The sequence below is a fragment of the Rattus norvegicus genome, chromosome 8 (assembly GCF_036323735.1).
Source record: "Rattus norvegicus strain BN/NHsdMcwi chromosome 8, GRCr8, whole genome shotgun sequence".
NCBI lineage: Eukaryota > Metazoa > Chordata > Mammalia > Rodentia > Muridae > Rattus > Rattus norvegicus.
Window position 1 is genome coordinate 98,281,057 of NC_086026.1, and position 24,238 is coordinate 98,305,294.

The window sequence follows — 24,238 nt, forward strand, 5'->3', positions numbered from 1 at the left end:
ACACCAGATGGATCTTCAGAAGCACAGCATGTCCACTAGAATTTATTGTAATTTTACAAAACTAAACGTGAGCCCAGGGAAGAGGATAAAAGCTAAAAGAACTGTGCTTAGCCTTAATAATTCTGAAGCACTTCCAAAAAATAAACTTTCTAACATGTGACTTTTATTATCTCAAGAGGAAAAAGCAAAATAGAACCGTTTTTTCAAAACTGCACTGTACTTACAAAACACATTGACTGTATACCATATAGTTAAAAATGTAATGTGCCAAGCTATACATGGACTTTACCAGATTGCTGGTTTTGTTCTCTGAGACATTGAAGCAGGTATAGCTGACTCTTTTATAACCAATATGAATACTAATACTCTCTAAGCTTTAAGTAGTATATATGCCTCCGGGTTTGGCAAATTTGCCCTTCAAATAGTATAGTACCTGTGTTTCATAAATGTGATGACCACTTAGATTTCATTTCATTTTCAAGTTATTAACATTAAGTGATCCCCAACACAGAAGGAACATCAGGACTTCTCTGGTATCTAATGAGCAATCTATAACTTTTACATAAATCTTTTATTAATGTTAGTAAACTTTATTTCACTCTGCAATCTGTAATAGCCTACCTACCCAAATCCTTTAGACCCATTTCCCCAAAAAACGTAAAATCAGACACAACTCCTCAAAGCTGAAATCTCATCACAATAATCCTTTCAGAAGTTTAAGGAGTAAAACATGAAAATTATATGTAATCTTTATAATTATCAAATCAGATATCAAGTTTAAGTTATAATAAATTAAGTCACTTAAGCTTATAAAACTCACTTGTATAGTAACTATTATCACAACTAAATTTATTGTGTCAGAAATACATCTTAGAAATCTCTAACATTTAAAGACACTAATCTCCAAATGGTTTCCAAAGGGATTTATCTGGACTTTCAAATTCTTGTTTGTGGACTTTAAACTCCATGGCCATTCTGAAATAGTCTCACTAATCAATTATCAATCTGGCTAGTTGGGACCGAAAGTAAAGATTTTAAATCAGGTAACATGGTTAAGGTTTTTAAAGTGTTTCAAACCACTCCCATCTCCTTCCTAACCACCTCCAAAAGAAACTTTACCCTGAGCTAGGAACCAGAAAACCCTGAATTAGCTTACAGGTTCTACATGTGGCTGCTAACTTTAATATGCAATGGAGTAGAGTTCATTCACATAAACTCCTTCATAGTCATCTAAATGCAAATTTTGTCAAGAGATCATTTTCTTCTTCCCCTTTCCTGAATTACTTGGTACTTCAATCTCATTTTGAAATCCTCGAAGAAATTTTATTTGCCAGAAATAAAACTGGAGAATAGAAGAACACTACATGGTGAAGCATGTTCCCAGAGAAGCAAATTATCATGGAGTTCATAAATCAACTAAGCGAATATGCAACCATGTATTTCCAAAACAAAATTCAATGAAGACCAGCCCAAAACATTTATTCCATACATCTCCCAGTCTTGTGCTCAGAAATAGAAATGTTGAAAAATTTGTTTTCACCATTTGCTAGTTACTCTGAATGTTTGCATGATCAAAAGACGATAGAGCTCTAAAGATTCCAAGTGTCTTTTTAAAAGCTGTTGAGTGAAAAATGATGAAATGGACACTCACAATAATTCTTGGACTCCTGGAGATCCTAAGACATGCTACAAAAATAGGTCTTTATTCTTAGGAAAATATAGTCAGAGCTAGCTTCCTTATGCTATACATAAAATCTTAACAGCAGAGGCAGTACAGATAGTACAGATAGTTTTTGAACTGATCTCCAAACAAGCACAAACCCACTGCGTTGGGAAAAAAACAGGAAATTTGAGGTTTTTGGCGAAAGACAGTACTTCACACATCTAATCCAAATCAAAGAACCTGCAGACAGCTTTCAGTGAGACAAAAGGAATGAAATAAATATAAATTCTATGGATAAATAAATGTGAAAGAATTTACATAAGCTAAAAACTAATTTAATTTAATTAGATTCTACTTGGGTACAAGCTTTTGTTTCTCAATGTCAGACTTCTAAATATTTACCAGACTACTGTTAATATTAAAAACTTAATATATGACCCAGAGTAATACTGATTTGCATTTACAAAAGTTTGTCCAACTGAATGCTTCTGGTTCTGAAAAACATTTTAGGTACATTATTGAAGGCAGACTGTGGTGCTAATATGGTTTATGTCTTAAGAACTTTTAAAAAGTGACAGACCCCAAAAGTCCATCTATATTGGCTCAGTTTTTTTTAAAAAATGCTTGTGTGAGCCTTGGTTCATAATTAGCATCTTTAGTGGCATGCCCTACTGAGTGGTAAGATGACTTAAGTAAAGACTACACCATAAAAACATCCCAAGAAGTCTGTTTGTGTATTGTTAAAGTAAGCTGTTTATTCATTAACTTTATACCCACCACTGAATTCTTCTTTATTCTATTTATAAGTGGGGAGAAAACAGTCATGGAGGGTATTATTGGAGTTTTTTTTTAGGAACCTGAGCAACCATTTACTCTAGGATTGACTACCTTTTCTTAATGCATGAAGCCCTTCTATATTAAGTTCTCCCCATGAAATAGTGACATTGTGTTTTGCTGTTTCTGAACAAGTGATTTCAAGAAGCTGTACTAGAGATAATTTTCCCATGTAGTTTGTTGTTCGTCCTAATACTAAATACATCTTTTCAAATATCTTATATACAATTATATATCCCAGATCACCCCATCAATCCATTTGTGGTATTCCTAATCTATGAGAAAATGTGTATATTTTAGTTTAATCAGATATGTATCAATCGGTAAAAGTTTAACAGTAATCAATAAAAAGTTTCTCGTGGTATTAAGTGCCAGTGTGAATATATGATTCCTTTTGTACAACTCAGTTCTCCATTTTTTAACATATGATTCAGTTGCAGTGACTAAAAATCTTGCATAAAAACATGCTTGGGAAGAATATTAATAACACAATTTTCTCATAAAGTAACTTCCTGAGAACTGATAAACTAAATTTATGAACACTTTTGATTGCCAAGTAGTCTGCAGAAACAAAACCTTGTGTGTTTTGGTTAGGTAATTTTTACAATCAGAATTCTTTAAGGATATATTTTTTTTACCACAAGGAAGGGACTTGACTATTAAAGAGCCTTTCCTTGACAATATATACAAAATTTAACTGCTCGTCTGTCCATTCTTTGAAGCTGTCAAAGCCAAGAACCCATAAACAAATCACAAACGCAATACCTACATTAGTTAACATTCCCCCTTTTAACATGTTGACATTTTTACTAAAGGATTAGTTATTTTCGCATTTCCATTTCTCATATCCATGACATTCCATATAAATTGCATTATTGCTTTATAGGCCACACAACATTCAAAATTATGTTTATATGCATTGCCTGTTTTTCTTGACTTCTGGTAAGTGTTTGATACTGATTTTTCTACAGAAATTTAAGTTTGAAAATACCACGGTTAGTATTTCTTCTCAGAACTTAATTGTTCACATCACTAATCACTACATGCATATTTAGCTCTGATTATATTGCTCAAAAACTGCACCCATTATCAGAACAGTGCAAATTATATTTAATTTTAAAAGTAATTATAATGGCTTGAATTCAAAGTCATTAAAATGAACACTGTCAAGTATATTCACTTGAGTCTACGTTTCATTACCACTGTTTACATTCCCCATAAATATAACCATCAATTCTTCACAATTTCCTTTGAATCATAAGGTTTCGTCCCATATCCCCAAACTAAAAAAAGTCAAGTCTTAGAAACCCACAGAGCTCCATATTTTAATGTATTCTTAAAGAACACATTTGTGAACTCACAAAAGTGTTCATCTTTCAACTTTAACAATGCAGTTAAGTTAAACAAACCTGTTCTAACATCCCAACAAATAAATCCATGAATTAAATAAAAGACCTTGACAGTGTCCGTTAAAAATGGTATGACAGTTAAGTGCCAATAGGCATGGCAATGACCTCTTATATAGGATCATTTTACTCCTTGGACATGGGAAGTGCCAGCACCAAGGATTACACTGAGATTTGATTTTGCTGAAGGCTACAATTAACTGACCCACTTTTCACGACCTAGTATACTCACTATGTTAGAATGAAATGTACATGTTTTGTGTTGTAGCCCTCAAACTTACACTAATACATTTGAGAGATGTACTTTTAAAAAGCACAGGGTAATATATAAAATCAGTGGAAGAAAGTTTCATTAAGCACCAGGAACAAATTTTTGTCACCCCATACTCATTTTGTAGGTAAGTTTCAGTAACCGGCAAGGCACATTTACATATATTCCAATGAATACTTATTGACAAATTTTAAATTACACTCTATGCCCCAGCTATCCCAGTAACTGACATACAACATACTAAAATGGTTTATTAAGTAACAAAAAAAAAAAAAAACCAATTAATGGGAAACATACAGGCTATTGGCAACCACTATTCTAGAATTATGTAAGTACAAATGAACATACTGAAATGTGTGCAATTCTAAGTTTTTAAACCAGAAGATTTTCTATACTAACACACATTTATATTAATGACACATAAAAAAAATAAAAACTTTATTACAAAAATAAGTTACACTCGCCTCCAGCTTACAGTATAAAACAATTTTATTTGCAGGAATGCAAAATGATTGTTTGCCATGAGCATTTTGAACATATGACATGTCTAATTTTCTTGTTAAATTTGCATTTACTGGGGAACTGGTGTGTATAAAACCTTAATTAGGTATAAGCTCTGATCTTCATCGTGGTGCCTATTGGGTATGTGATATAACTGCAGTATCCCTTTGGGGAAGGGGAGAAGGTATTTCTTTACACCAAGTCCTACTTAAACTGTAATTTTACTTTTGACTTTAAGCTATCAACTTAGGACTTGGCAAAAAAATTTTTTGAGGGTGATTCAATAGAGGATGCTTCACCACTGAACACTCACTGTCATCAAGGTGCTTTAGAAAATTAAAAACATAGCACAAATGATTGTACTCTATTCTACAAGTTATCATGACCTGCATAAGAAATGGAAAGCTGACTCACGTTTTTATAGTGATCAGCAGTAACAAATGCACTAATGAAACATACCTTTTACCTAAAAAGCTAAACTACAGCCATATACTAATTTCTATGATTTATGAAAAAACTTCAAAATATCCAAATGTCAGGCTTTGCTGTACAATTGTCAGTTTTAGTCTGACTTTTTATAAAGGGACACTGCAGTATTTAGTACAAGTTCGGATGCACTTTTTTTGAACATCTGATGTCTTACAAAAGTAACATCTTGCTAAACTATTATACATCCAAATAACTACAATATCTGAAGAAGCAAGGCTGCTTTTTCAGCCACAAAATACGACAAAAGCAAGGCCTGTTATGATGGTCATGAGGAAGTCTTACAAGCCTCTGAAACTAAAGGCAACTAAGAATGTTACATTTGGTATATTAAAATCTTACCCTCATATCATATTTAACAAGCCTTGCTTTTATCTACAAAGATTTTCTATGTACAGTACAGACAGGGTATAGTTCAATCCTCTGCTACTGAGGTAGTTAACCAACCCTTTAAAAAAGGTTCTGAAAAGAACCACTATCTGGAATGCCTGACTAACCAGCTCTGATGATTACACCTGAAACTGCATCTGAACACAATTCAAAAGTGATTACTATAAAAAAGATATAGACAATCATGATTAACCTTGGTGAGCAGAAATAAAAATTTAAGGGTACCAACAGTGGTATCTGTATCACTGCAATAAAATTTAAATGCACAAATTCAAGAGAATATTTCCAGAATACCACTGCTGAGATCCTTAATTTAAAAAAAAAGGGGAAAAATCTACTTAGAGCAGATTTTTTAAAGAGAAGAACTTTATTCTTTATTAAGATACCATGCTAGAAGTTATGAAGAATTTTTGTTGGAACACATTTGGAAAATAGAGTAGCTTTAGTTTAATAACTTGCACTGCAGAGAAAATTGTTAAAGAAATTCATATCAAAGTCCAAGTATTAGTTCAATGTCCCGTATTTGATTCCATGATCTTCACAGGGAGGTCTTCTGCAATAGAATATGCTCCTATACAGCCGAGATATTTAAGGTTGCTTGATTTTCCTTACCATTACTCCACTGCAAGCTTCTGGTGTAATCCCACATAGCAAGTCAGTCTTCATTGTAACAGGTCAGGACCGGCCTCGACCCCTTTTCCCTGCTAGCCAGGTAACAAAAGGAATCAGTTAGATAAATCATTTAAAATTAATTATGTGTACATAAATAATGATAACATTAAAATAAAGCTTTAACCGTAAGTCTTATATAAAATCTATCCAAATTAGATACCTTTAGAATAATTGAATTTCCTTTCACTTGGGTTTTCTCACTTGCTTTCAGTTAAATCTTAGTGGGTTTTTTGGAGGATAGGGTGGGGTATTTGACTAAAGCTTAAGAACCCCATTTTTAAAACTGACTTTATTTAAAATTATTTTCTAAAACACTAAAGAAAGCCTAGCAAGTTATACCTCAAGGGCTTTTCCCCGATTAACTTGCACTGGGTCCCATTTTTGAGACATGGAATAATGATATATTCAAAGCAAACGTCTAAGAGTTGTTTAACCTAGACATTGAGACTTCATTGGTTTATTCTTTTTTTAAAATATACTCACTTAACCTGTCTTAATTAGCCTGTCAAATATAAAATTCTAAATTTAAAGAGACTGCAATTTCACTTTTGACCTTTCACCTATCACCACTCCTGCATGCACACACACACAAGCACACATAACACCCAATGGTGTTCTTTTTCCAGCAATGCTATTATATAAATCACATAACCAAAATAAGTCTCATATACAAATGGCAATCAATAGCCAAGCTATAACTCTGATAGAATCCAATCTGTGAAGGAATTTAAGCTTTCAGTATTTACTAAATACAAAGGTTCTTTTCCTTTTAACTAGGGGGAAGGAACAATGACTTAATATAAACTCAACTTGTTTAGGTTAAGAACTCACATTATTCCCAATATTCATATTAAGAGTTCGTAGCTGTCCCATGCTGCACAAAATAATCAAGAGGGCAATATACTCAATTTGAGTTTTATATTAAGTTAGAAAAAACTTCAAACAACTGTCAGGTGCAGCCTACAACACTTTGAAACTACCTGTAATAATAGTCTTAGTTATACAATTTATCATAAAGTTAAGAACTATAAAGATACTTACCAACTTAAACTTACTACACACACTAATTATAAATTTTGGTTGAGAACATGAAATATGTTGTATAATAGCACTATAAACCAGAAGCAGAAAACTGCAACAAATCAGTGTTGTGTAATGTGCAGACATATTCCACACAAGAATTAACAAGGCACAAAAAACCCTTTAGTTGGCCTTGGCATGCTATATAATTTAAACCAATTTTCAGAAATTTTGTAAAAAAACGAATTGTAAACACAGTTTTAGTAAGTATACATTTAGGTGTGAATTTTTTTTATTGAAATTAACAACAGCATAAATAATACAAGTAGCCAAATGGTTTTGAAAACCCAATTAGGTCAAAGTTCTAAATTAAAAATAGCAGTTGTGTACCAATTTACCTTATTCTAGCAATTTAAGTTGGTAACATACAAATAGTTGTTCTGATACAAGATATTAAAGACATACTCAAGTTTTTAATCAACTACCTTTTCAAGACACCAAGTCTAAATACTACCCAGACACGTGTGTTTGTGTGTATATACATACATATACATATATATATATATATGTACACATATGCATATATGTATACACACACACAAACAGCCAAATGAGCCATTTTTTTTTTGGTTCTTTTTTTCGGAGCTGGGGACCGAACCCAGGGCCTTGCGCTTCCTAGGCAAGCGCTCTACCACTGAGCTAAATCCCCAACCCCGAGCCAAATTCTTAAGAAGGAATGCAAACTCATTAACTATTTCTTTCATATCTTCTAATAATACGTTTATTGGAAAAAAATTAAAAGTAAAAATAAAATCAATTCGCCAGAAGCAGAAGTGTGACTTTGTTCATGTCCAAGCGGGTTGTTAAAATATATACATAAAGGGAAAATCTTGCCAGATGTCTCAAATTATAGCGGCACCCGTTCAGATTTAGGCCCAATTTCTGATCAACCTATCAGTCTCTAATTTTACAGATGCCCTCCTGTTCTACTTCCACTGTTGCCCAAAAGTATCCTGATAAAACTCCTCGTTTTCAGATTTGTAACCATAGTTACCAGAATGATCACCACCTTGGAGCGGTTGCTGAGCAATGGGTTGGGAGCCCCAGTTCTGATTATTGGTCTGGCGCCGCTTGGAATCTGGCTGGTTGTACCCATCAGCTTTGCGCTTTCCTCCTACATTTCCACCGCGGCCACCCCTTGCACCACGTACCCCGCGGCCTCTTTGTTGTTGGGCACCTCCTCTCGCACCACGAACGCCTCTTGCTGATCCAGGGCCTCCTCTCTGTGAATAACCGGCTCTACCACGGGGAGGAGCAGCCCCGCGACCTCTGGATGGAGCAGCACCCCTTGCTCCTCTACCACCCCTTCCTCTAGCTCCAACTTGAAAATCTTCATAACCATAATATGGATCTTCATATCCACCACGATAGTTATGGTAATCATAACCATAATAATCATAATAATCTTCGTATCCATAATAATCTGGAGGATATCCATAGCCACCTCTACCTCCACGCCCTCGACCTCTTGTTGGAGGGGGCATATGAGGTGGACCATAATAGTAGTAATCATCATACCTATTAAAAAAAAGATAAAAATTAGAGTATAAATCAAATTACTGAGTTGGTTTGTAGGTATTAATTACAGCAATCAAAGTCTGTTTTTTGACGAATACAGAATTATTTGCATGTTCTAAGTTCCTAGAAGTAATAATCAGAAAACCAAGATATTAACAGACATCCCAAGAATTCACAAATCTTCAATAATGAACCTATTCTTCATGGATTTACAAGTACATAAAATCCTTTAACAATTTTTACAAACTGGTTAGGCTCTCAAGTTTGTCAATGTGAATTACACCTCGATATTACAATTCTAATAATATACAAAGGCCATTCATTTACTATAAAAAAATGGAAGTGCCAAGTAAGATAAACATATGGGCAAGTTTCTCAACAAAATAACTAAAGACATTGTGAATTTTCTTGACCTTAAATTTTGTGAACATTCAGTCAACTTAGAAGCAGTTTACTCCTTCAACCCTAACAATGACACTGTTAACTAACTACAGCACTGTACAAATAGTAGTATTAACCCAGAGACCTACATGTAAAGAAATGCATCCTTAAAACAAGCCCTCCCCCCTTCATTTTCTTCATTTTCAATATTCAATTTAAATAAAGATCCTATTCAAAATTTTATGAAGACTTCCAATTAAGTTTGTCTGGTAAACCAAAAACACAAGCACTGCTCATGATTTTATCCAAGAAAAGCATATATTTCATGAGGGGGAAAAAGCTTTTTTGAACAATGAAATTTTCAAAATGACAATTAAAAAAAAAAAAAGCACAACCTATTAGGATTAGAAAGATGTGTTAAAAATATTTGCTCTCCTGCAAAGGACCTGACTGGGTCCTCAGCATACACAAGGCACTCACAACTGTCTCTAACTCTAGTTGCAGGGTATCCAACACCCTCTTCTGGCCTCCATGGGCCCTTGTATGCACATAGTGCACATACGCTCATATAAACAAAAAGTAAAATCCTTAAAGAAAAACATGTTATAAAACTCTTTAATGATCTAGTATATTGTAACAAACAGTATTTTTTTTAATGGTGTTGTTACTTAAAACTTAAGACACACTGAGCATTGGTGGTGCACACCTTTAATCCCAGAACATGGGAGGCAGAGGCAAGCTGATTTTTTGAGTTTATGGCCAACCTGATCTACAGAACAAGTTCCAGGACAGCCAGGGCAACACAAAGAAACACTGTCTCAAAAATGAAAACAGAAAAATTAAAACAGAGCAAAAACCCAGACACATATTATTCATCTAAAAGTAACAGTTCCAAAATATGCAAACAATCTTTTTCTTGAAGTAATTTTACGTTTTATTTATTTTGGGAAAAGGGACCATGCAGCCATAGCTCACATGGTAGAACTTGAAAACAGAAACAGACATGGTTCTCTCTTTCCTTCCACCATGTGCATTTCAAGAACGGAACTTAGGTTGTCAAACTTGGCAGCAAGCACCTTATTTGCTAGTTCATCTCACCAACACTCAAAATAATTCCCCTGTTTACACCCCATTCATAAAGGAGCAGCTATTCCCTAGGACAACAATGGACATAAACAATGCTCTTCCAGTACAATAGGTTTTTAGACTAGGATATCACAGAAAGGTCTACCTGATTCATTATCTGGAGTGCTGGGATTAAAGATGTATATCACCACCACCTGCCTTTATAGAGTACGATTTTTATTCTAGCATAATGACTAGTAAATTATCTTTTTTCTGAACTGAAGGAACAAAAGCCAAATTCTAATCAATGTAATGATAATGATTCTGTTCCCACTCCTACTAACGGGTACATATGGTAATGTCTAGGGAAATGACTGGGCACTACACTATCTAGAAAAGGCAAGAGATGTTACTGTCTTACAATGAAAACACACATACAAATCCAAACCATCAGCAATCAAAGAAGAGAAGCCACTGTCTGTGTAGTTAACAGACTCAAAACTGTCATGTGGATTTACAAACAGATGTTACTGCTTTTATCAAGTCACAAATGTAGCTTTGTAATCACAATCTAAAATAATTTCTTATATTCTGATGCCACTTTAATAAACTATCTGTCTTCTAAAAAAAATATGGACCTCTCAATGCATAGAGATATTTACTGGTTTAAGTATTAAAACTCAAAACTCTTATAGTCCACCACCTCCAAAACTTCTTTAACTCTTAAAAAACTACAGATCACAATGGTATATCTTAAACATTCAGTTTGATCCCAACTGAGCATTTAAGAGATTAAGATCCACACTGGAGAGGTGTAGCTCAGAGGTTAAAAGCACTGTCTGCTTTTCCAGAGATCCTGAGTTCAATTCTCAGCAATCACACACATGGTGGCTCACAACCATCTATACTATGATCTGGTGCCCTCTTCTGGCCTGCAGGAATACATGCAGGCAGAATGCTGAATACATAATAAATCTTTTTTTCCAGAAAATACCTCATCTGATTGGAGGTTATTTAACTGTAAACTGGAAGGTGGCCACTTCTTTATTAAATGCCAAGTACCTTTCTCCCTAATAATTTGTCAAGTGTAACCTTCAACTCCTAGACTCGGCAAAGTTTCCCATACTCTTGAAAAAATGTGCGTGTATTATCCAGGTGCATGTCCCAGTATGCACCAAAGGCTGACTTATGTTCTAAACTAAGTCTCCAGGCTTGATGGTCAAAACAGCCTTCTCACTAACATCTACTTTTCTTTGTTCATTTTTTTCCTAAAGAAAAAAGATTTTTGTTGTGTTTGTGCACACACAAATACCAATGTGTATATGGAGGAATGAGGACAGCTTTTTTTTCCTTTTTCTTTTCTTCGGAGCTGGGGACCGAACCCAGGGCCTTGCGCTTGCTAGGCAAGTGCTCTACCTGAGCTAAATCCCCAACCCCATGAGGACAGCTTTTAAGAGTGAGCTTTCTCTTTACCACATGGACAACCAAACTCTAGTCAACAGGTTTAACAGCAAGTTCCCTTACCCACTGAGCAATCTTATGGGCCCTCCTTTATTTCCTTATATGCACAAGTACCTTCTTATAGGCCCTTTACAAAGGTGTCTCCTAACAATACAATTCATCACACATCTATTTTTAAGACCTTTTTAAAAATTTCGTGGATGTATGCACCAATCAATGTCCATGCATACAAGTACTGAGATAGGCATCAGAATGATCTACTGTTGTCCAGAAGATTATGATATACCAGACATGGATGTTAGGAACTCAATTCTGGCCCTATAAAAGTTCAGCAAACATTTTTTAACCACTGAGTCATGTTCTAATATTTATTATAATCTATACCCATTTCAAAATGTCTATTCATTATCATATGCAATGTATTTGTGAATGTGTCTCTGTATCTCTTCGATAAAGGTAACAATCTAATAAAAGATTTAAATATTCTACTACTCTCCAAGAAATCTCAAGTAGGCATGATGGGACACACCTTTAATCCCAGCCCTAAGGAGGTAAGCAGGTAGATCTCTTGAGTTCTAGGCCAGCTAGTGCAACAGTGAAACCCAATCACAAAAAAAAAAAAGAGACAGGCCTGTTCCCTACATCCTTTTACCAAAACTATGAAGTCGGGCTGGAGAGATGGCTCAGCGGTTAAGAGCACTGACTGCTCTTCAGAGGTCATGAGTTCAAATCCCAGCAACCACATGGTGGCTCACAGCCATCTGTAATGAGATCTGATGCCCTCTTCTGGTGTGTCTGAAGACAGGGAGAGTGTACTTACATATAAATAAATAAATCTTTAAAAAAAAAAAAACTATGAAGTCATACATGACTAAGATGCATAGTATTTTCAAGAGAACATTATACAGTAACATTGCTTCCCTTTCCTTTCCTTATTTCATCAAAGTATCAGCTGCTTGGAATTGTCACAAATATGTTCAGCAGCAACACTTATTTAGATCTGTGGCATTATTATATTACAAAAATTCTTTATTCAAATTGTTTTTCACAGGTAGGTAGTTCATAGATTTGACGTTTCATTAACATACCAAAATTAAACATATATAATTTACGTTAATTATAAAATTTTTACTCACATTTGATTCTTTGCTGCTTGCCTCTGAGCTTTTCTTTCTTTCCTCTTCTGATCTGGTGGCTTAGCAAAAACAATTTCAATGTTTTCTCCCTCCAAGTCTTTACCATTCATTTCTTCCATAGCCTTTAAAAAAATGATAATGATATATGTGAAAGAAAGCCTTTCAAAATAATAATTTAAAATTTTAAAAGTATTTATCATTAACTCTGAAAGCATTAAATGATTGGACTCTATCCTCTTCACAATTTTTACTTTAAAGAAAGATTTGCATAATTGGATTTTTTTGTTTTTCAAGACCGAGTTCCTTTGTGTATCCTTGGCCATCCTAGAACTCACTGCTTCTGTAGATTGTTTCTGCTGGCTTTGGACTCACAGAGTGCCTCTGCCTCCCAAATCCTGGGATTAAAAGCATGTAACCACCACCACTGCCCACCTTGAATGGATTTCATAACCTGAACTTTGCCTCCAACCTATAAAGCATACAGACGTTAATACTAAAAATGCTGGTCTAATTTAGATGCCTATAGAGTGTCTACCACTTATTTACCTTGACAGCACCATCTCTCTCATCAAAATGAATGAAAGCATAATCTTTTAGCTTCTTCACTCGTTCCAGTTTCCCAAACTGACTAAACGACTTTTCTAAAATTTCTTCTGTTACAGTGTTGGCAAGGTTGCGTACAAACAGCACTTTTACCTGGAAAAAAAAAAAATCAAATTCCCAGAGTTCAATTTCCAAAAGCATTTTACCCAACTCTATTAACTTTAATTACAACCACTATCAGAACATAAGTTTTTAACTCCTCTTAATAAATACCAAGGAGTGAGATTGCTGGTCAAATCAAAAAGTCCTAAATAACAGGTATTAAACAAGTTATACTTTGAAAAGTGCTGTAAGCTAAAACTAAAGTAAACCTACACATATACTAGGATTACAAAACTTTATTACAAACGTGTAAGAAACTATAGATTAACAGAAACTTAAATCATCCCATGTAGAAGACAGTCCCTTACAAAACTCAATTCGATGAAGAGATTTCTATTTTCACTTTCTATGCACACACATTTCTTAGTATAGATCTCTAATCACTTGGTAAACTACATTTTTACCATCAGAAACCATCACTTAAAACAATGCATACAATTTTTTGGTGTTTTCTCTCATGCTCCTTTTAGCTCCACCAAAAACATCTGAACTATCATTACCTTTGCCATAACTTCAGGATCAGGATCTTCAATAGGATCAGCCCATTCAACAGTTCCAACATTTCCCCAGACTTTAACTTTACCACTCATTAGCCTACGCCTTGCCTGGGCAGCTGTTTTATGATCTTCATATTCAAGAAAGCAAAAGCCTCTGTTTTTTTTCTTGTCATCAGGTTGGTGGTATAAAATGACATCTGTGAGACCCTCTAAAATTAAGCAAACATTCCAGAAAAACAATTAGCAAAAACTTTAACAGAAAAAACCTTGTTTACTAACATACTATTTAAATACAAATGAGAAATAACCTTATTTTCTAGACACTTTGACAAAAGATGATTATTTTTTTAGAAACTAGATTATTTTATTAGAAAGGATCAAAGATACGCATTTTCCATACTCTCAACAGTTAGGAAGTTAAAACAGGTCATTGAGTTTTAAACCAACCTTAACTACATAATGAAAACATACTTTCAAAAGACCTCAAATCGGGGTTGGGGATTTAGCTCAGCGGTAGAGCACTTGCCTAGCAAGCACAACGCCCTGGGTTCGGTCCCCAGCTCCGGGGGAAAAAAAAAAAAGACCCCAAATCTTTCCAAATCAAACCTGCCCAAGTATTCTAAGCCAACAAAAGCACAGTTTTCTATCTAGCCCCAAGGACCATTTTAATTCCACTAAATACAAAGGAATAAAAATCATATAATTTAGAAAAATGTCAGCAAACGTTGCCACACATGGTTAAACTAATTCATTACACTAAAAGAGTGTCACATTAAAAAGAATCCAGGTCTTCGGCATAAGCAAAACATTACCAATAAACTACATCCACAGTGCTTGGTTTTTATGTGTTTCTGAATAAAGGTTCCACTATTTTGCCAGTTCTAAAATTTATTTAAAAGACCATCTTTTTCTGCCCTCAACTCTCAATGGCATTACTTCAAAGGAAAGCAGCAGATAATATTGCTACTACCAAACACTTTTCTATGTTTCTAAAGACTTAACAGAATAACTTTCTAAACACTATAGGCAAACAAACAATTCAAAAACAATGATACCATATTAACATATCTCTGCTTATATAGCACGCATTCCTCCTTAATATCTAAGAATTAACAACACCTAATGAACAGAAATACAAGAGACTTGCAACAACTTTTCCGATTAGATTCAAATTCCAACCATGTTCCTAAATCTGATTTTGTCTTCTGTCTAAAAATTTCATAGGGGCTCATACACCAATCGGGCCCTTGAACACGACCTTGAACTTCCAGTTACCTTGCCTCCTCTTCCCATGCACTTGAATGACAGGTGTGCCTCAACACCATACCTGGCTTTATGCAGTGATGGGAATCAAACATAAGGTTTTGTCAATGCTAGGTAAATACACTAAACCTGCAGTCTTAAATCAGCTTAAATGCCAGGAAATTATTCCCCTAAACCTCTATGTGCACTTACTTTCTTTTTTTCTTTAAGTGTGTGTATATAGATGTTTATTTGAATATATCTGTGCCTGATGCCTGCAAAGGCCAAAAGACAGGGTTGAGAGCCATCAAGTAGGGCTTAGAAATCCAACTGTGGTCCTCTGGAAGAGTAACCAGTGCTCTTCAATGCCCAGCCATCTCTCCAACCCAGTGTTCCCTTCTCTCAATAACAAGGCGAGGAGAAAATTCTTAGTTAACAAATAAGTTTTTTAAGTGTTCAGAACAGTATCTGTCACCCCACTCCCAAAAAAAAAAGTTTTCTCCATTACTAAAAAATTGTATCTTCCGCCAATTAAATCCAACTTACCTGTCACTTTACTAAATTCTTCAAGAATCTGTTCCTTGGTTTTACTCTTAGGAATAGAGCCCACAAAAAGCCTATTGTTGGCAACTGAGATGCAGACACCAATATGTTTCCCGGAACGAATTTCATGATTATTATACTGAAAGAGAAAAAGTACACCGCATTTTCAATTTACTAATTTGATAATATTAACTTCTAAAGATTATCAATCATATGCCAATAAAACTTTTTTCCCCAAAAGAAAAACTTTAACACTTTGTATCATGTATTTTCAATTTTTCCTTATAGGTAAAGCATATAAAAGATATTAGTGATACATAAGAGAAAGACACAAAGTGGCATAAAAAGAAACAGGTTTGGACATGATCAAATTACATTCTGGAAAGGTATGGAGATGTTGCAACAAAATTTTTTGTAGAATACCCAACTACACTTTACTGTAATTCCTATTTTAGAAAGAATGTTAATCTGAAATACAAAGATTTCCCTTAAACACTAAACAAAAATCATAGTTTTAATACCAGTTTAGTTTTTTTAATCTTTTACTACTGATTTCACAGTATCTTAATCTTAAAATCATTTTTCCATTCAGGTGTTTAAATTCAAGGACATCTCATTCAAGATGATCAGGTTTCCTCCCTCCAAGGTAACCATAACAAATACATTTTTCTCATGTCCACATCCTCTTGTAATGAGTTTCAAATAGAACACACAAAAAAATAAATAAAGTTTAAAAAGGAGTTCATTTTTATTCTAAATTTGACCTTGTTCTTAATCCCATTACATTTTTTCCACATATACAATTAAATCAGAAAGGAAATGACTCCTTTTTCAGAGAGAGAGAAAAAGGGAGCACAGATCAACCCAACTGTAACACTACAATGAAAATACATGTAATGTTCACCTAACCACATCCTATAGAATGGTGATATATGGAAGAGTAGGAAGTTTCCAGTTTGTCAAGTAAATTATAAGAATTTCATTTAAAATGCCTCAAATTCCTATACAGCAGATGTACAGCTGGTATTCATGACTTCCCCCAACACCCCCCCCCCAAAAAATGGAGCAGGGGCTATCCCAAAAGCTGTTGCTTCTATGTGGGAGATGTTCTTCTAGCTGGGCTGCCTTATCTGGCCTTAGTGGGAAAGGATGTGCCTAGCCTCGCTCCCAAGACTTAATGTTTGCGGGTGTGAGGATACCCAGTGAGGCCCCCACCAGATCAGAGGAGAGGGGGAGGGAGAGATGGGGGTAAAGATTGTGGGATGAGGTTACCAGGAGAGGGGCAGTGAGCAGGATGTAAAAAGCGACTAAACCAATCTCATACACACTTGACTTCGACTACGATCTATTTAGCTCCCAAATGGCTTTACACATAAAGAACCACTTGATGGGGCTGGGGATCTGGCTCAGCGGTAGGGCGCTTGCCTAGGAAGCGCAAGGCCCTGGGTTCGGTCCCCAGCTCCGAAAAAAAAAAGAACCAAAAAAAAAAAAAAAAAAAAAAAAAAAAGAACCACTTGATGGCTGTGGTGGGGAACACCTGTGATCCCAGCGCTCAGGAGGCTGAGGCAGTTGCATGGAATTCAAGAGCAGCCTGGTCTACAAAAACAAAGTCTGTCTCTGACAGGTAGGGGGGAAGAATCAATATAAGTTCTATTGTTTCAAAACAAGTATTATCAGGTATTACAATTTATATATAATTCAGGCCTGACTCCTTATCATCTTGTTCTTCCATATAATCAAATTTAAATTCACATTTTTTTATCATGAGTTTCAGAACAGTTTCCTACCTTCATTATCAAACTAATTACGGGTTTACATCTAATTCTCCATATTCATACCAAACACAATTTTTACCTATTGAAAAAAGTCTTACAGCTAGAAAGATGTCTCAGCAGTTAAGGAAACTTAATTACTCTTCCAGAGGACTCATGTTTCTAGCACCCATAATGGCTCCAGTTCCGGGCTCCAGTGTCCTCATCTGGGTCTGCAGGTGACAGTTAACATACATGGCAGACCCACATGGTTCAAATACGTAGCAGGCCAAACACCCATTCACGTAAAAACTAGTGTTGAAATTAAAATCTAGTTTAGTATACCCAGAGATAACATCAAATACATCCCAAAACAGAGGCTAGCTTCCATTTCTTTGAGTATCTTATATACAGAGTTTCTCAGACACAAATTTTGAACCTCTAAGCCTTAAAAAGCAGGGGTGAGGTGGGACCTCCCCTGAAACTCCACTAGTCATGGTCTTCCAATAAGCTGAACTCTCACAAACACTCTGTGATTCTCAAGTCCTATGACAGTCAACAAAACCATCCTTTCATGTTGACATCCCCAAACATACTCAACAGAAGTAACTCTGCCACTCCCCCCCCCCAGGAGACATTTGACATTATTATCACAAACTGAAGGGGACAATTAAGAGGCAGGGATATTGCTCCTGGTATATAATGAGTGAAGAATGTCATAGATGCTGGAAAACATCCTACTATTCTAACACACTACTCCTGGAATTTATCAGTTACAGTAAGGCTAAATCTTACCATACACTTTATTTCCTCATATAGCACTTACATTCTTTGAATCTTCTCCTTTAGACCAAAAGGCTTAGACTAAAAAATTTCTTGAACCAAGTATTGCAGGGCAAAGCTGTCAACTATAAATATCTCATTATTCAAATAGCTAAAATCTATATTGTACTTCAGCATGTAGCTTCCTCCCCAATATTCACAAAATAAATCTATCATCAAATAGACAGCCTTAGTGACATGCATTTATGACTTCCAGCATCCCAGAGGTGAACTCTCTGAGTTAAAGGTCAGCCAGAGCTACAACACAGTGAGCTCTAGGGAAATGAGACCCTGTATCAAAAGCAAAATGGAGAAAAACAAAGACTTCTTGGTTAAACCAACAAATTAATTATTTTTGAAAGCAACCAAAATCCTTAAAAGAAACCTAGGAAAGGCAAGACAAAATAAAAGTTCCATCGAAGCAATAGCAATACAAAGTGTAAGGGTTGGGTGTGGTAGCCACCCACATCTTCAATTCCAGCACTCGAGAGGCAGAGTAGATAGATCTCTCTGGTGGAACTGGAAGGCAGCCTAGCCTGGTCTAGAGTTAATTTCGGGACAGCCAAGGCTATGTAGTGAAACCTGTGTCTAAGAGTAAAAGAAAAAAACTTTAAAAGAAGCCACTTATCTGTAGAGTAGCAAATACTTCCTTGCTTCAGCCACCAAAAATATGTCATTTTAAGTAATACAAAAACTTCCATGTCCTTCCTTCTAAACTATATTATGCCTGTATCAACATAGGATAAAAAAAGATTTGAAAATATGATTTGTGATTTATCAAATAAAACTTACTTTTTCACCCACATTTGACTCAACAAAAAGCTGAGGGTTGTAATACACACCTGTAATTCTAGCACTTGAAAGGCTGAGGCAGGAGATCAGCATGGGCTTTACAGACAGACTTACAAAGGACAGAAGAGAGGAGAGGAGACAAGGAGAAAGCTCAGAGAATACATGCCTCAGTAGGGGCAAATAACCCTGAGTCAATGGGAAGAGTACAAATAACCTGATTTTATGAGTTCTAAATTAAAATGACTAGCTCTTACTTTTGGGACTCTGTCACTTCAGGCAGTTAGGGTTAATCAGTAGAGCATAATGGAATGAAGGATGACCAAAATGTTCCTATTTAGCAAAATGGGTTCTCAACAAAGCTTTATAAATCCAGTAATTGCCAGTCAGATGACCAAGAATAAAATTCTGACCATTAATCAGTGTGGGGAGATGGCTCAGAGGGGAAATTGCTTGCCACTCAACCATAAGGCCCAGAGTTCCCATACCCAGAACCCATGTAAAGTCAACACAGTAGCACTGTGATGCCAGCACATCTACAGAGACAGAAGGCAAACATAGGACAATCCCTGGAAAATAACTGGTCAGCTAGCCTGGCAAACCTAACTACAAAACAAAGATAACCTCAATCTCCCTAAGATTGGGCTTCTACTAGTGACTCTGTAAGCACCATGGCACATGAGCACGTGTGCACTCTGTCTCACACACAAAAGACAAACCTGTCTCTCAGTGAGACACCTGCACACAGTCCCTCACTCACACACATAAGGCAAAACACACACATAGATTTTAACAATCTCAGATTTGAATTGTAATTCAAAATAGTCTTTCTTACTCTCCTCAGCAAAGCCACTACATACATGCCTATTTCTTTTAAATCATTTAATTAGAAAGTTTTCTGTTATGAGACAAAAAACTACCTCCTTAAAAATTGTACAGTGAAAGGTGTTTCCTTACTCAAGTGATAACTCTTCATATGCCTACACATGATGCTCAGGACTTACACTGTTCTTTATGTCTGACTAATCATTCTTTACCAGTAACGGCAAGCAAAACGACCTACCTCCAAGAAGTCAGCACTCTCAAGTATCACTTCAAAGTGTCATCTACAATATAATATTGGTAAATACAGACTGAGATTGAGGAGACTACTGATTAATCCACCCACATACACATCTTTGCCATGGTCTTTCACCTTAACAGCTAAATCTAAGGCTTACCTTACTTGATGGCCACAACACATTACTTACATTAGTTAGACAAGGGTTTATCTATACCTTGTAGACTCTTTCCTAGGATATCAAAATATTTCACACCCAGATTTTCTCATCCACACTACAATCTTTTTCTTCAAAATATATGAACTCTTTCTACCGTTGTAATCCCTCACTTGACCTTAAGTTCTTTTCATTCCAACTTAAGTTCTTTCCATTATTCAACCATTCATTGTCATGCTACCCACTCCAAGGCTCAAAAAAAAAAAAAAATATATATATATGTGTATATATATATATATATGTATATATATATATATATATATATATATATATATATATAAAGAGCTTTGCAGTTTTATAAGCAACCACCTTCTGTCACTTGGTACAGAAGATTACAATTATCCCTATTTCCTTCATTGTGCTACTCAATCCTTCTCAAGCCTCATCTACCAAACCTAACCCAACTGAACTATCCTTTTACACTACTCCTGCATCTTTCACCCCATTTGCTTGCACTTCAGTTGTCCACATAAATACTCTAAAGTCAACAATTTATAATCTGTACTATAAATTGTCATGCTAACACATGACAACTTAACACATGTAACAAGAAAGCAGAAAGGGAACTATTAACAGAAAGGAAGTAGACCAGCAAGGAAGGAAAACAGGAGGCAGTGATTGTCAACAAAATACTGTGCTATATGTGCTTAAACTTAATAAATAAAAACTGTATACTCAAAACAATTTAGTAATTTTAACTATTTTCGAACTTGCTAGTAAAGTATTTCATGGATCTATTTTCCCAGCTGCACTCATTAAAATGGCTATACACATGTATACATATATATACATGTATATATACATGATGGCAGTACACACACATGATGTATTTTATGTATAATGCTTGTGTTTGAAACAGGATACTGGGGCTGGAGAGATGGCTCAGTGGTTAAGAACACCCGACTGTTCTTCCAGAGGTCATGAGTTCAATTCCCAGCAACCACATGGTGGCTCACAACCATCTGTAAAGAGATCCGATGCCCTCTTCTGGTGTATCTGAAGACAGCTACAGTGTACTTATATATAATAAATAAAATAAATCTTAAAAAAAAAAAAAAAGAAACAGGATACTGTAACATAACACAAATTTCACAGCAAGATCCTTGGCCTCTGCATGCTTCAATTATACACCACTAGACACAACACAAAGGTAAGGTAAGGCAAGGTAAGGTAAGGGGTTTGAGTGTCTAAAGGACCCAAAAAGTCAATACTATAAAAGTCATTGTCAATATGGGAGCAGACATCTATTAGTGTTAACACGGATGCTATTAGTATTTTTTCACCAGGATATTTTCCCACTGGAGAACTGTCATAGACCCTGAAGCCACCATCCACTGGCTCCAAATCAGCAACACAGAACAACATACACACTTGCCCGTCCACTTTCCTGGTTTTGGTTTCTAAGTTCTGCTTCTTCTGTTGTTACCGGGATAAGGGTGTATTTATTTTATATGTACAAGAGTTTGGGGTGTGTTTATGTGCATGGTAACACCAGGAGTCAGAAAAGGGTCTTGGACCTCCTTGAACTGGAGTTACAGATGGTGGTGAGCCACTACATGGGTATTATAAACAAAACCCAGGTCCTCTGTGAACACAGTAAGTGCTCTTAACAGCTAAGGCATATTTCCAATCCCTGGGTTCTGGCTCTGTTGTTTTTTGTCTCACATATCCAAAGCTGTTAAACAAAGACAACCTCTAACTTCTGTTCCTTCTGCCTCTTCCTCCCAGTGCTAGGATTATAGGTGGTTTATGTACTATTAAAACAAAGATTTTATGAATTCTAGGCAAGCACTCTTATCTCCTGAGTTACAGTCCCAACCCTATTTCCTGTTTTTTGACAATCCAAAATTTTGTACTCAAGTATCTCAGAGATGTAAGAGTGAAAATATCATCCATTAATTTACTTCTAAGCCCTACAACATTTAAAATTATTCCAAGTGAAAACTAGAAAATCATCCCAAGTTATTCATAAATTAATATTCTGGTATAAAAAAATTATAAGACTTATGTTTATTCACCCAGAAACTACACAGTGGCACTGTTTTAATTGAGATAATTTACAAAGTGGGGACAGAGGGTGGCAGTTTCAGGCTAGATATAGCTACATTACTACACTGTCTCAAAAAAATCCTCTATGAACACAAATGTCATGCCATGTGCTGCATACATACCCACCAATCCAGTTTAAAAAAAATTTGATTCTAGAAATAAAAATATTATCTGAGAGGGGTTGGGGATTTAGCTCAGTGGTAGAGTGCTTGTAGCAAGCGCAAGGTCCTGGGTTCGGTCCCCAGCTCCGGGGGGGAAAAAAAATTATCTGAGATCTTCTACATTACCTAACTATATAATTCAGGCAACTAGGCTACCTGGTAGGGTAACTTTATGTATTTACTATCTGCTTAAATTGTTGTGCCTGGTTTATGGTAGGCAGCCAGATAAACCTAGTATAACACTAAAGCTAAGTCAGTAAACTATAAGGTCTCACAGATTACTCATTACTCATTCAACTTCTTTCCATATTCAGATAAACTGCACACTAAATTCTGGAAATATCATTTAAGCTCATCAGTTAAGAGCATCAGTTGCTCTTCCAGAGGATCAGGGTTCAATTCCCAGTATCCACATGGCAGCTAATCTTCATCTCCAAGGGTACAGCATGGGCTACACAGAATACATGCCAACGAAACACCCATAAAAAAAAAAAATTACAAGTTTTTAAATGGGATAGAAGATGGCTCAGGGGTTGGGGATTTAGCTCAGTGGTAGAGCTCTTGCCCAGGAAGCGCAAGGCCCTGGGTTCAGTCCCCAGCTCCGAAAAAAAGAAAAAGGAAAATAAAAAAAAGAAGATGGCTCAGCAGTTAAGCACATACTAGCTGTTCTGGCAGAAAACACAGGTTCAATACCCCAGGTCCACAGGATTGTTCACACTGTCCAGTTCCAGAACATATATATTCTATGTATACTTATGCATGTATATATGTATACATATATGTACAGATACATACTTATATATGTGTATATACATATATACATATATACTTATAAAATATATAAAAAAGGGCAATATATCCAAGCCATTCCCACAAATTTAAGAGACCCCTAAAGTAACTTTTAAAAAGCACTAAACTGGGGCTGGGGATTTAGCTCAGTGGTAGAGCGCTTGCCTAGGAAGCGCAAGGCCCTGGGTTCGGTCCCCAACTCCGGAAAAAAAAGAACCAAAAGAAAAAAAAAAAAAAAGCACTAAACTACAAAGTCTATCCAGAAATAAAACATTGTACCCATTTAAGAACCTAAATCATGGGGTTGGGGATTTGGCTCAGTGGTAGAGAGCTTGCCTAGCAAGCGCAAGGCCCTGGGTTCGGTCCCCAGCTCCGGGAAAAAAAAAGAATGGGGGGGGGGGGAGGACCCTAAATCATAAACAGAAAAACCTAGAAACATGGAAAGGTTAAGAATGCAAGTTCGTGGGAGGGGTTAGGGGGATGTTGGCCTGGAAACCGGGAAAGGGAATAACAATTGAAATGAAATGTAAATAGGAAATACCCAATTTAATAAAGATGGAGGAAAAAAAACAGAAAAAGAATGAGAATTCATAAACCAATCAAAAAGACTACATTGGGGGTTGGGGATTTAGCTCAGTGGTAGAGCACTTGCCTAGGAAGCGCAAGGCCCTGGGTTTGGTCCCCAGCTCCAAATAAAAAAGAAAATTTAAAAAAAAGGGCTACATGATCATCTACATTAAATTTCTACA

At 35.8% G+C, this 24,238-nt stretch overlaps 1 protein-coding gene across 11 annotated transcripts in view; it reads right to left on the reverse strand.

Moving 5' to 3' along the window:
- Positions 1 to 1,301: 1,301 nt before the first annotated feature.
- The window catches only part of Syncrip (synaptotagmin binding, cytoplasmic RNA interacting protein), a 33,055-nt gene continuing 10,118 nt past the window's right edge, over positions 1,302 to 24,238 (reverse strand). For 5 of the 11 annotated variants that reach the window (NM_001047916.3, NM_001395651.1, XM_006243518.5 and 2 more), the window contains 5 exons: positions 15,855 to 15,990; positions 14,070 to 14,275; positions 13,411 to 13,560; positions 12,865 to 12,986; positions 7,502 to 8,821 (listed from right to left, as the gene is read on the reverse strand). In NM_001047916.3, the coding sequence (NP_001041381.1) occupies positions 8,230 to 8,821; positions 12,865 to 12,986; positions 13,411 to 13,560; positions 14,070 to 14,275; positions 15,855 to 15,990 (1,206 nt within the window). In that variant the 3' untranslated portion in view covers positions 7,502 to 8,229. Of the gene's footprint in view, positions 6,256 to 7,501; positions 8,822 to 12,864; positions 12,987 to 13,410; positions 13,561 to 14,069; positions 14,276 to 15,854; positions 15,991 to 24,238 lie in introns of those variants that run through there. The other 6 variants (NM_001395650.1, NM_001395649.1, XM_063265796.1 and 3 more) reach the window with 6 other exon arrangements.